We start from the raw sequence: 12,966 nt of genomic DNA, 5'->3' as shown, positions 1-12,966 counted from the left end.
AGTTAATTCGGTATGGATTGATTTTGCCCCACAAAACACAAAAGGTGAACATAAGGTGGCACCGTTCCATTACTCACCGGCAACGAGTATGTGATAAGCGCAGTGACCACTCTGACCGTAGGAATTTGTCGCCGTGCAGGTGATTGTGCCGAAGCTGTTGAACGTATCCACCCGATACATGTACAGCTGGCCATCGACCAACGGTACCTCCTCTTTATGCGAACCCAAGTGCAGCAGGTGATGATGGTGTTGCTGCTGCTGCTGCTGCTGCTGCTGCCGGACGGAGTGTTCTAGCCGCTCCAGCTTCTTGCGCACCATCTCCTCCAGGCTCGGGCCCATGTGATTCGTCTCGAGGTCAATCTCGGCCAGCGCCAGGTTAGCCGCTTCCGACTCCACGTTCGTGTACGGCGGCAGTTCGAGCATGCTTTCGAGCGAGTTGTTAAACTGCCATCGGAACAACAGATTTGGCTGTGTGTGGGGGGAAGATAGCGAAACGCAACGCATAGGGTATGAAATAATTACATTGCTAAAACAACACATCGACGCCAGTGTTTCGGGCCGGTCGGATTTAAGATACATTACCATCGGGTTGGCGTCAATATCGCAGGTTATGTTCACCGTTTGCTTTACCGCGGCACGGATTATTTGCGCTTCCGATTTGCACACCGGTGGATCTGTGAAAAGGGTCAAAGTGTTAGCATAGTCGTCGCACAGAGTGGCCATGGATGTGGGGATAACATTTTGAGCTTAGCTTTTCATCAGCTTATTTATAAGCTGCTTAGTGCACAAAGGAATTCGTAAGTGATGAGGTTTTGGGCAAAAAGATAGGAGTGGTTTTGCACTTAAAATTAAGGATTTGTAATGAAACAATGGATGGACATAATAACCCTACGGTAATCATGACTGATGATTTATTAGAAATATTTAGAGAATTATTTCGTTTGTTTATACTTCTCAGAACTTAAACCACTATAACCACAAGGCCAGGCAAATAACGGTCCGCTTAGTGCACGAGTGTCAAAAACGAAACACTGAAGTGGTGCAACGCACTACAATGTGACAGGCATTGCTGCTACACGCATAATGAGATTCCCGTTGGTAATTACGAAACCGTTAGAAAATTGATACCACCGTTCACCGGAGGACAGTACATTCGATCTAACACTCGTGTGCCAATAACCGACATTAAGTCCCTTCCTGAAAAACTAATGCGCAGCTATATAAACCTCTGGCGGAAAGGTAGAAAACTAGGTTAATGTAACAGCAATATGAACGGTTCGCGACGAGTCAGCAAAACTGCAACACCAGCTTCCGTTGGTTGTGCGTAGGTATTTATCTATTCCAAACCCAGAACATTGGAATGGAGCTTTTTCGGTGCTATTTTCAAACCCACAACAGTTCCAATTATTGCTGTTAACGGGAGCACTTTGTGCTGAATTGTGGGCGTGAAAGATTTTAGACCATGGATGTGATTGGAAAATAGTAAATAGATGTCATTTCATGCGGTTTAGCAATTGACAAAACATTTGCTATTGTTCGACGTTAATAAAGTTATGTTAATTTTTGCCATTAGAGTTAGATTGTAAATTATTTGTTACGAAACATTCTACACTTGTAGTGTAAAAAGATTGGTTTCTTTAAAGTTTCGTACATTTCAGTGCTTTAATTTTGCTCTTGTGCTAATATTGCTATAATCGTGTTGTACGTACAATTTTTATCTACTTTTATCCATCTAGATATAAAACATTGGTTTCGTCTTCCCATTCATCATGACGATACAGCACATTTTTCCAAGCAATGAGAAGAGCAGTAAATTTTTTCGATGAATTTTATAAACGCAGGATTTATGCCAGCGGTGCGCTGGTCAATTATTTACGTACGGACACAAGAAAACCCATCCAGGCTTCACATTTTTGCACAAATTACACATTGGCCAATGAAAAGACGGTGCACGAAATACGATCGAGCATTAATTTCCGTTGTTCATTAATACTTTAAAACGAAGCGTACAAACAAAACGTCACCTCCGATAAAATGTGTTCCTTGCTGTGACAATGAATCAATGATGGTCACGCCATGTTTTCGGCGAAAAACACATACACACGGGACGGGACGGTTCTTTGTACGCAACTGCATCCGTTGCGCAATGAAGATGTTGCAAATAACGCACCCGGACATGAAATGCGAGTCCGATGAGTTTGGTTGCGCATAGCATCCAATCCCAATCGGCGTAAATACATATTGTACATGCGACCCCAAAACAAAAAAGTTGAAATGAAATCCTTTGAAACAAATCAAGGGTTATTGGTGGTTTGCAGGAACTGAAGTTAAAAGGAAAAAAAATCAACGTTCCGAAAAATGAAACTGATTGGGAACAGTGCATTACACGCGTAGCGGGGAAATAATTAATTACATTTGATATCCAAATAGAGCTGATTACTGTTGACGGTGCCTTCGCTGTTCGAGGCACGGCACATGTACTCGCCATGGGTGGACTTGGTGATGCTCTGCAGGACGAGCGTCTGGTTGGAAACGATGATCCCACGGGCGGACTGGAGAAGCTTGTTCTGTAGATAAACAACAACACCAAAATGATGACATCAATATCCGGCTGTTCGGTTATTACTTTCTGTGTGTACTGTACTGTCTATTTATTTATCACTCTCTGGACGAAATTGTACGTAATCTAGTCGTTGTTGCGTGGTTAATAAAAGTCTTTAGCCAAGGTAAAGGCGATTCGAGAGTCATTCAAATGTAAAAAGTCATTTATGTAAAGCAATATTTTCATAAAAGTTTTGACCCTTTAATTCGTTTTCAAATTCTTCATCATCTTAACGAATTGACGAATAACGAATTGGACACTACGTTAAGTTTTTATAAGAATTTTTTTTTATAAGAAGAAAAAATTTAATGTTAATTGCGAAATTTCATTCAAAACTATTTTTTATTTATGTAAAACAATACTTTCATCGTAGTTTTGACAAGTTATTTCTTTTTCAAATTTGTTAATTAAATTTGTTCAAATTAACTTAACAAAAATAAAGTTATTGACGAAACTAAGCGAGAAAACTTTATGCCTATTTCTCTAACAATTCAATTTGAGTAATGTCTATGTCATATTAGCTGTGGATTGGCCCGTTTAAAACTGTCTTTTTAGTATAAAGTTTCTGCTTTTCTATATAATACGGTGTCCTCCATTTTAACCGTCGCAATCCTTATCAGAAGTTTAAGTGAAAACAATCAAAGTCAAGCTAAAATATAATGTCTCTAATCGAATGAAGCAAGAAAAACTGTGTTTATATTTCGTCAATTTCAACGCAGTTAAATCGCAATCATTTAAAACCCCTGTTTTGCAACTTCTTCTGCCGGCAACAGTCACAGTAAAATGGCATTAAATTTGAACACTACTTACGTTGTGAAACCATTCGATTTTCTTCACCGGTGGGTTTGCCTTGATGTCGCACTCGAGATACACGTCCGAACCCTCCATCAGGTTCTGGGAGTTTAGTGGCGCACCGAGCGCAAGCGATATCACCGGAACGTCTGGGGAAAAACCGCGTGCAAGAGAGAGGTAAGTGAGCGTGCGAGCGAGAGGAGCGGACGGGTTCTTTATGAAGTGTCCGTGCTACGGAAAGCTGATCATTTGGCGAATGCTATCGAGCGTTTTTCAAGGACCAGCATGCACGTGGAGGTGGACGTAAATTGATGCAGATGAATTTGACTAATTTACGCCTCGCAATACCACCGAGCGGGCGGCACGAAAAAGGGAACGGGAACCGCCAGGATGTTGATACTTACGCTTGACGTTCAGGACGTGGGTATCCTTCAGCAGCACCGTTGGCCCGTCGCCCTCGCTGTAGCTAATTGAGCATGTAATTGATTTTTCATTATCCTCCGGACCGGGCACGAACACCAGCTCCGATACGGTGACATTTCCGTCGTTGGACGTCTGCGCGGGTGGATCCGCCGGGAGAAAGAGAGGGCAGCGGGTTAGTACGAATGAGCGAGAAGAAGCACAGGGTTCGGGTGGTTAATGGAGCGGACTTTACGGCACCGTATCACGATAATCGGAAAGTCGACGCGCTTCAACCAACCGAACAAGATGATCTCAGTGCACGCGACAAGCTAAGAAAGTTTGGTAGAAGTTGTACAAAGTACAAAAACTTTCGGTTGATGTATGTGTACATATGTAAGTGTATGTGTTTAATCGATTCCTTAAGTTCTCAAGGACCGGTTCGTGGAACGGGGTGCGAAATTAGGAGGGAAATCTTGCTAGAAACAATTAATTTCAGATTTCCCGGAAGAAAAGGGAAAAGCACCATGTACCATGCACTGTTGCTGAGTGGTTGATACTGAAAAAGCTGAATGTTGGGGTTTTGTCCTCGGAGACTGTTTTGTAAAGTGTTTTACATGCTAACAGAGCGTCACTAAGCTACAAGTCTACGATCGATCGAAAACCCATAAGAAACACATCTTCTTGCGCCAAGAGGCGAACAAAAGGTCCACGTTGTTTTATGTAAAGGCGTAGGCTATGCTCTCGAGAACACAAAAGAAAACCGCCCGATTGGAGAAGGATGGTTCCAAGAACGAACCGTTTGCGATGAGCCACGGATGACGGATGATCCTTTCGTCCAGACAACGCTCGGTGCCGGTCGGCTGCCGGCCGTGATGCAGGATACTTGCGTCTTGACGCCGGCCGTTAACGTTTCCCGTAGGCCCTGCATCCGCACGTACAGGGGTGGCACTGCAAAGAAAAACGGAACGAAGCACGGAATTAGAATGAAAGGTGAATGCCAAACTCTTTTTCTTGCGCTCTCCCAATTTGGGCTCACGAGTGGCGGAGTTGCGTAGGAAAACGTGAACGTTGTTTTGTAACTAATTGGATCGAAACTGACAGTGATTGAAGCGATGTTTATGGTACGTTCGGTTGTTTTTTCCCCTCGTTTCGGTAGGTTGTGATACAAGCAACGGTAAAGCATTTCACCGGGTTGGTCGCTTTTTCCGGAGATGCTTTTTGGTTCTTTTTTTTTTGATGAGCGAGATAGGATTGTGTATGCCTGCAGGGGTGGAACCAAAACCTTTCGATGCGTCGCGATCGATTGTATCACGAACGCAGCTCACGAATGGTTTGACTGAGTGGGATCGATAATTTTTCAGATGGAGCAATGGTTGGGTGGTAACAACTGTAAGCAGACGAGCTGATAACGCAAATGGGGAGAAGAGAAATCAAATTTATCAAAACCCTCCAGCGAGGGTCACCATGTTTGGGGATCGGTTTTGTTAGAATATTTCCTTCGGACTGGGATGAATTATGAATTCATGGTGAGAGGTGAATTATGCTGCCTCGCCAAGACAACCGATTCCAAGCGCTTTGATAAGCATTCATTGGGTAGCTTGTGTGCTGATAGTGCAAACCCTAATCGATCATGGAGAAGTTTAAATATTTTCAACAACTTTAGACTTTTGTGTAATTTATGTAATTCAATCTATTGAGTTACCGTGTGAAAATGTCATGATCTCCATTTGATTTCATGAAATTTGATTTTGTTTCATTTAACGACCATCTAGCCCAGTGTTCGGCAAACTTCTTGTGACAAATTGTCACAGATCATACAAAATCATGTGATTTGGAGCAAATATATTAGCAGGAACGATAATGTTGCCCAATAAAGAATAAAGTGCCGATGGTTGGGAAACACCAGACTTCTTCTCACCAGATTAGGCTTCCAATGGTTTTCTAGCAAGTCGATTACTTTATGAGTTTGTTAAAACTCGCTCTTAATAAATCACTCTTACCATGGATGCTGAACACTTCGCAAGGGATGCTTTTCACTAAATTCGTGCTGAGAAAAATAGATGCGCTATTCCTGGTAGTGCACGATATGAAAAATTGTAGCAACATTATTACTAAGCCTTTAAGTAACCAAAACAATCGAACTCAACAGATATATAAAGGACAATATTTAATTTTCTATCTTTTCCAAAAATAAATAGGAATACTGTTCTAATATAAAGGATAAACTCAACTATGTCTAGAATTCGAATATTCTTATAACAATAAGCGACTCGCGTGCCGACCACTGCCGTAACCGGAGCGTCGGGACAGAAATCCACTGGACCGGTTGCAATGTGAACTAGGTAAGCAGCAAAAGGTCACATATGAACCATTAAACCAATCGTTAATTTATAAAGAATTCATTTAGCAACGAGTTAGCTAACTGTGCGTAAATGAGTATTACAATTAATCCGAGTTTTGTAAAGTAATTAAAATTACCACGAATATCACTTAATTATTACAGGTAGATCATTAACACAAATGGCGATAATGCTTGACATTTTAAAACCCCACCAAATTCCTCGCAATTAATTAAGTTCCATTTGATTTCGCTCACAATTTGACGCGTCGGTCGAATGTTAAGATAAAACGGTATCTGTCGCGAAGTCGCTCGCGTTAAGTGCTGATATTGCGCCTAAAAGGTTTAGCATTTTAATGGATAAATGAATTTGATTGTTCGAGCACCCTACGGCTGCGAGAGAGAGAGAGTGGAGTGCGAGAGCGACGAGAATTGCCCATGGGCGTGAAACATCTTTTTGAGGGCTAATAAATATTTCATTAGCTTAACTTCTGCTGTTTGCCCCGTGCGTACGGTAACGATTAGCGTCAACACATCGTATCGGGTGTGGGAAGGAAATAAAATTGTGAAACATCGGAAGCTGGGCAGAAGCGTAAGCAAATTTGTACACCGATCCTCACCGGAATCGCTACCGTTTGCAGGAAACGTGAAACGTAAGCAAACCCGTGTGGGCATGCTGTGTGCGTGCGTACAGGGAGGCCCCCTCCAAATAGGGGAAATCTAAATAGATCGGAACCGACCTCCAAACATGAGGTTTGGTGTACCGGTCTGAAGATGTTGATATGGTGATGATTGGTGAAACACGGTTGTGTCACTCGGGTTGGTGGTTGTGCATGTTTGGGTTTACGAATGTTTATGTTATTCTGCAAACGGGTAACTGTGCGCCACCCTGGGACGACAGTGGATGTTGGACACGAGAAGAGAAAGCGAGTGGTCCGAGTGGTCGTTCGTTGAAGGTTCAACTACAGATTAGAGCATGGGTGAGTTATGACATCCGAATTCCCATTTACCCCACAACCCTTTGTGTTCTTCCGGCCCAGTTCCCGAGCAAGAAGCGAGATCATGTTGCCATGATCGAAAACTCTATAAAGGGCACGTTTCTAGGTTTCGGGTTGCCGCCGGGTATAAGGACGGCAATCATAAATTCTTCTATCGCCATCCCATAAAAACCGCATCTAGGCTTGCCGGTTTGCCGAGAATGCACGATTCAATTATGATGCGCCGCTCCGTGTTGCATGCTCAAGTCCACAGGGAGACGGAGGGTTTTATCACTTCAACCAGCAGCACTTCTACTCTACTTCGCTTCCAATTCGGTGTGCCGGGGGCAGATGGGTGACGGCGGTGGGATCATAAAGACCGCATTCATTCGGGCCAACCGCGGGTGCATTTTATCGAAAATCCGCCAGTGTCGCTAGGGATTTAAAATCCCGGATCTCACACGGTACCGCCATGCCCGAACCGTGTCGTGGGGTCGTAAAATGACATCATTATCCGGCGAACGATGGCACGAACCCGTCACTCCACTGTGGACGGCGTTTCACTTTCTTCACCGCGCGCCCGGAATGCATGTTTTCGTGCTGCCAAGAAGACACAAAGGAGGGAAACATTTTTAGTTCCGCATTGTAGGGTTGAACACAGAAACACCCCGCCGTTCGGTGTAGTGCTGGTTTTTATAAAATATTTCGACAATTCGGGTGTTTGTTTTTGGATGCGCACGCGATCCGCGGCCCTGGTGCTGGTGCTGAAAGGGTTGGTTTTATTTGTGGCACATCGCACGCGTACCATGTTGACACATCGAAATTCGAATCGGTTAGTATACTGGGACACTGTTGTGGCGCTGGTTGGACATTTTTGCTAGATTATTTGACAATTGACAAGATTATTGTTCCATCGTGATTGTATTCTATGGAGCAAAAAAACAAAAATAAAATTAATTTGTTTTTAAAAAAGCTAAAAAGTTTATAATTGAACAAGTGTTAGTTGTTGTGTATTGAAGTAGGAATGATATGTACGATACGATTATAACATTTGTGAAATATTGTTCATTTAATAAAAGATCGAGGAATAGTTTTAACTATGGTTGACTATCTCAGGAAATTAACGAAATTTCTATAAATCAACCAGATGCTTCAAATGTTTACTCTCCTGTGGAACTCTATTTCAATTTCTCTCAATGCAAGCCACTTCACGATAGTTAACAGCTCATAAAACATCCTGAATAGTCCTACACAGCGTTGCGTTTGCTGTTTGATGCAGCAACACCAAAGGATGCAACCGCTGGATGCACTTGAAACGGAATGGGGAAATCACAATTTCGCTCCATTCTCACTGCACAACGGGCACAGATACAGCAATCAAAGAAAGCCAAACAACAATACAAAAAAAAACCCCACACACCAATATCGTGCTGAAGCTTTCGGTGGTGGTCCACATCATTCGTAGCCTGTCCCGCGTGACGCATTTGACGAGCAGCAAATGCTTAACAACACGACCTTTGATAAGAGGTTGTGATGCGTGCTGAACGCCTCCGGTGGTGCTCTTTCGGTGCTCTCTTTTCTTATTGACGTTGGAGCTGTGAAATCTGCTTTTTTTCCTTCCTTCCTTCGTTCCAAACATGCTCTTACCTTTTTTTGTTGTGCAACCGTTTATAGTATCGCAATACCGAACAACACGTTCTAATCCATCCACCGGTGGGTACCAGTGGAACCGTGCTGTGATATGTTTGCCATTCGAGCCGAATCACATGAACGGAGAGAACGGGCCACAGGAGTGGTACCGTTTTTTTCCCCCCACAGCAACTCTGAGCATCGTTTTAGCGATGCATCCACTGCAAAACCATGCATGCATCTCAATTTTCACCGACAAGCAAACGATGCTGCACGGTTTTTAGGTAAGGTCGGCACCTATCGCTTTTCGATCCCGTCAAAACAACAACCGGGAAAGGAATGCAACTTACTCCCCCCTTCGCATCCATCGTATTGATTTCACGTCACCCATAGATAGTTCGTTTGTCATCGTTCCGGGGTTTCCCCGTTTCTTTACGTACGAGATTGATTCGTTTCATTTGCAATTGCGGATGAGCATTGGGTTCGTGTAGAGTGAACGATGCAAGATGCCACGTTGGCGTAGGGCATGATACGCGTAAACCAAAAAACAAAGCACACGGAAATCTATTTAACGACGCGTTGCGCCCCGAGTCAAGTTCCAGTGGGTGCAATTACACTTGAGAGGATCGGGCCGGACAAGGATTCGAACCCCACAAGGAAGTTGGATGCATCTAACGGCCTTTGAAACGATGGTAATTTTTCGGTGCTTGATACCCGTACGTGACGATACGTGACCTGGTCACATCTCACATTCGTGACTAATTGGGGTATGTGCATCGGGCGGGCATAACTGAGTCGTTAGAGATATTAAGAAACGAATAACGATCGTAACTCAGGGAGAAGGAAGCTTTTTACCGGAGGCTTGATGTTTGCTGAATGTGCATATTTTTGGATCGTGCAAATGAGTGCTGGTGTAATGCATTTAATGAAACCGTAAATAACTGATGATTTAGTACGCAAAGGTGTAATAATAAGTATGCTTCTATTTCTCGAAAACGGTATGGTGTACTAGCGATTTGATTGCCTGCACCTGGGAGGTATGAAAAGGTTGCTGCAACATTTGTTCGAAGACAACAAACCGAGGTCTGTGAATTCGAAAAATGAAACATGAAGTATGGCTCATTCTTATGTTAAATACAGCGCCTTTCCCAGTTCCGTTCCCACAGCAGAAATCGGACATTTCTTCCATTCGATTTTGCTAGCTCATGTTACGGCAATATATTAATAAACCTGGCACTAAATTATTAAGTACATATTCAACGGTTAAATCTTCTTAGTTTATTTTCATATCAACCAATTATTATTTTTCTACAGCATTCCTTAGCCACGCCTTGGGTGAAATAATTCCCTAAATATCAATTTTAAATTAAAATATTTCTTCAATCAGTGCGAAGCATGCTTAAACAACTTTTGGATCTTTGATAATGAATGAGAAAGCAGAATAAATCGATATAAAAGTTATTGTCTCATGACAAATCAAGATTGAAACAAGTATATTTTTCATGTTTTCTTGTAGATTTAAAGTCAAGCCCAGTTTTACGTAACTATATGGCCGCTGAAAGAAAATCGTGCTTTGTTACACGTCACGATCTCGTTGTACAGTTTGGTGTATTTTTACTTTAGGAAAATATTCAACTAAAATTTATTACTGAAACTTTCGTTTTGTTGCAAAATCTTTATACTATGTATCCTGTTAGAATACACATACCATGTGCACAATCAATCGTAAATTGTTCCGCATTCGAACATGGATGATCAAAACTATTCAAACTATAGGGAATGAAAGAAAAAATCATTCATAACCATGTGCTTTAGAAACAAAAAATAACTCCATGGACACTCTATACCATGCCTGTTAATCCATAACTTGTGTCATAGTTGAATTAAAACTGCCAAAAAAACATAAAAAAGGCTTATAAAACTGATACAAATGTTTTTTTTGCAAACTCATTCCAAATCTATTTCATCATGCATGCAATCACACAAATTCAATCCGACAAAACCTCGATTATGAACGTACGAAATATTTTATTACGAAACAAAAAAACCAAACCTAACCACATCACGTCCCACAATTTCCTACATTTTATTTACCATTCAGCGTCCCCGGTTCCGTGGTCGTGATTGGAAAATGTTTCAATTTTTAATTAACACATTCTAAGCATCCGTTCGCATTCAACAGTTTCAACACGGCTGCGGTATCGCTGCAGGATAGTATCGCGCTTCGATTAAAAACTTGTTCTGCTTGCACGAAACGGAACGTATTCTAGAGTCCTGCTTGTTTTTTGCTAGCGGAGACATGGAAAAGTTTTCCCAACCGGTCCGGCGTTTGCATAGAGACACTACAATTGCAAAACAGTTGGACACTTTTGCAAAAAGGCGGAACTCGATTTCGGGGTGGAAAATGTAGTTTAATAATTTTGAGGTGCTTCCATGGTGCTACGAGCTGGAAAATGCCTTTCTTGCTTGTAAACGATCTAATGCGAACGCTAATGATTGGAAAAGTTTACCAAACAGGGCAACGGGCCAGGATCCTCCAGGTGGGGGTAATGGGTGGCTCAGAGGGTGAAGGGGAGTGGGTGTGTGAGAATTGATAGTAGCGTTGCCTGGGCAACTCGCGCGCCTTTATTTCGTATTTGCCATATACTTACGCTTCATGTCCAACTTGACGGCACTGGAAAGTGGTGGCACGACGTGACCGTTGCTTGCTTGGCACGTATAAATCTGCGAACGGAAAGAGAGAGATAGAGTGAGAGAGAGAATGAGGGTTACGATAAACATTTGTTCATAATTAAAACTTTGCCTTCCGTACACCCATTGATCGTGTCAGTTTCAACCCACCAGAGACGAGATGAGGACTTTCAGATGCGAGTGGAGTTTTGCCTTTTTTTGCTGTTGTTGTTTTGGCCACCACGGTCATATTTCTCGCAAACAGGCCACGCAACCTGAACACCAAATCGGTATGCCAAAGTCCGACTGATGATTAGCGATGGTTTGGTGTGTAATTTAACAGCGATAACCAGACCAAATGGAACGATGGAGGCGCCTGGTAGCGCGTACGGTCGCGATAAACAAGCAACTTAAAATCTGTGATAATGGTTTCGCGTGGGGGGCAGGGGTCACGAAACGGGGCAGAACGGGGTTTGCCCATTCCGAATCAACATTAACTGGCACAAAACTTGATTGATTAGTGTCCGGCGAAAGTTCAAATCACATGGTTCGCCTGGGATGGTTATTGATCGGGAAGCCCCTCCGGGGAAAAGTTTCGCTGCCGGCGGCTTACTTAGCCAATTATTTTGCCAACGAAACGTGCAAAAATGAAAATAAGCGAGAAAGTTGTTTCAGAAATTTTGAACTTATTTCATTAAATTTGGCAAGGCGTGCGAAGGTTGGGTGTGGGGGCAGTACCATAATTTGCTCGACCGATAACATTGGATTGGATGAAACAGTAAGTGCGAAACGTTGAAAATCTTTCAAAGTATTTAGTCTTGATGATGATTTTTGCCACATTGAATTGCCGTTTTAAAGCAATTTTTTACATATGAAAGACATCCGTTCTGTAAATCTCGCAAAATTGATTTTTAATTAAGTATCATTAACATACTTGATTGTGTTTAATCATTCTGTTATTTCTGTCTATTTAATGAATTAAATGACACTTCAAAACAATCATTAAACAACCAAATTTCATTTCTACCCAATCTGTGATGATGTTTCGATCTGAATAAATCGAATGCATTCGTGAAATGAGCGCCATCCAGCCGGTGGCCCAGCCCAATTGCTGCAACAAAAAATCTCCGGAGAATTTATGAACAAAATGGTGATTAATGTTCGATTGTTTATTTCTTCCTACCAAGCCACCAATTTCCTTACCTTCGATAACCTTCCGGTCCGATGGGGGCGTGCGGATGCATCGATAGCATTTAGCATCGATAGCCAGCTGCATTTTATTCAACGATTCAATCGCAAGGATTAAGCGAAATCTTTCAATACCATCGCAAACCTTTCCCGAAACAATGGTGCGCTGGAACGGTGGAATGATTTATCGTTCCTTCCGGTGGTGTGGTTCCGGTTTTTCCCCGATCCAACCACCACCACCACCGAGCAATCCGATCGCGATCAGGTAAAGTTTTGTGTGCGGCGGAGAAGGCGAAATGGAATTTGATTGTTTGTTGTGTTTCATTTTGGGTTCCTGTTTTTTTTCTTCCTTTGGTTTGGTTGGAGCC

The 12,966-nt window shown here is 42.5% G+C and overlaps 1 protein-coding gene across 1 annotated transcript in view; it reads right to left on the bottom strand.

Moving 5' to 3' along the window:
• The window catches only part of LOC128296777 (nephrin), a 77,827-nt gene that overhangs the window by 8,258 nt on the left and 56,603 nt on the right, over positions 1-12,966 (bottom strand). The window contains exons 6-12 of the mRNA XM_053032261.1: positions 11,392-11,464; positions 4,593-4,744; positions 3,799-3,949; positions 3,413-3,543; positions 2,414-2,567; positions 583-674; positions 78-468 (exon numbers count right to left, since the gene is read on the bottom strand). Coding sequence (XP_052888221.1) covers positions 78-468; positions 583-674; positions 2,414-2,567; positions 3,413-3,543; positions 3,799-3,949; positions 4,593-4,744; positions 11,392-11,464 — 1,144 coding nt within the window. The remainder of the gene's footprint in view (positions 1-77; positions 469-582; positions 675-2,413; positions 2,568-3,412; positions 3,544-3,798; positions 3,950-4,592; positions 4,745-11,391; positions 11,465-12,966) is intronic.

This window comes from Anopheles moucheti, chromosome 2, assembly GCF_943734755.1.
Source record: "Anopheles moucheti chromosome 2, idAnoMoucSN_F20_07, whole genome shotgun sequence".
Taxonomy (NCBI): Eukaryota; Metazoa; Arthropoda; class Insecta; order Diptera; family Culicidae; genus Anopheles; species Anopheles moucheti.
The sequence above is the reverse complement of the archived record's forward strand: the minus strand, read 5'-3'. Positions and strand labels throughout refer to the sequence as shown.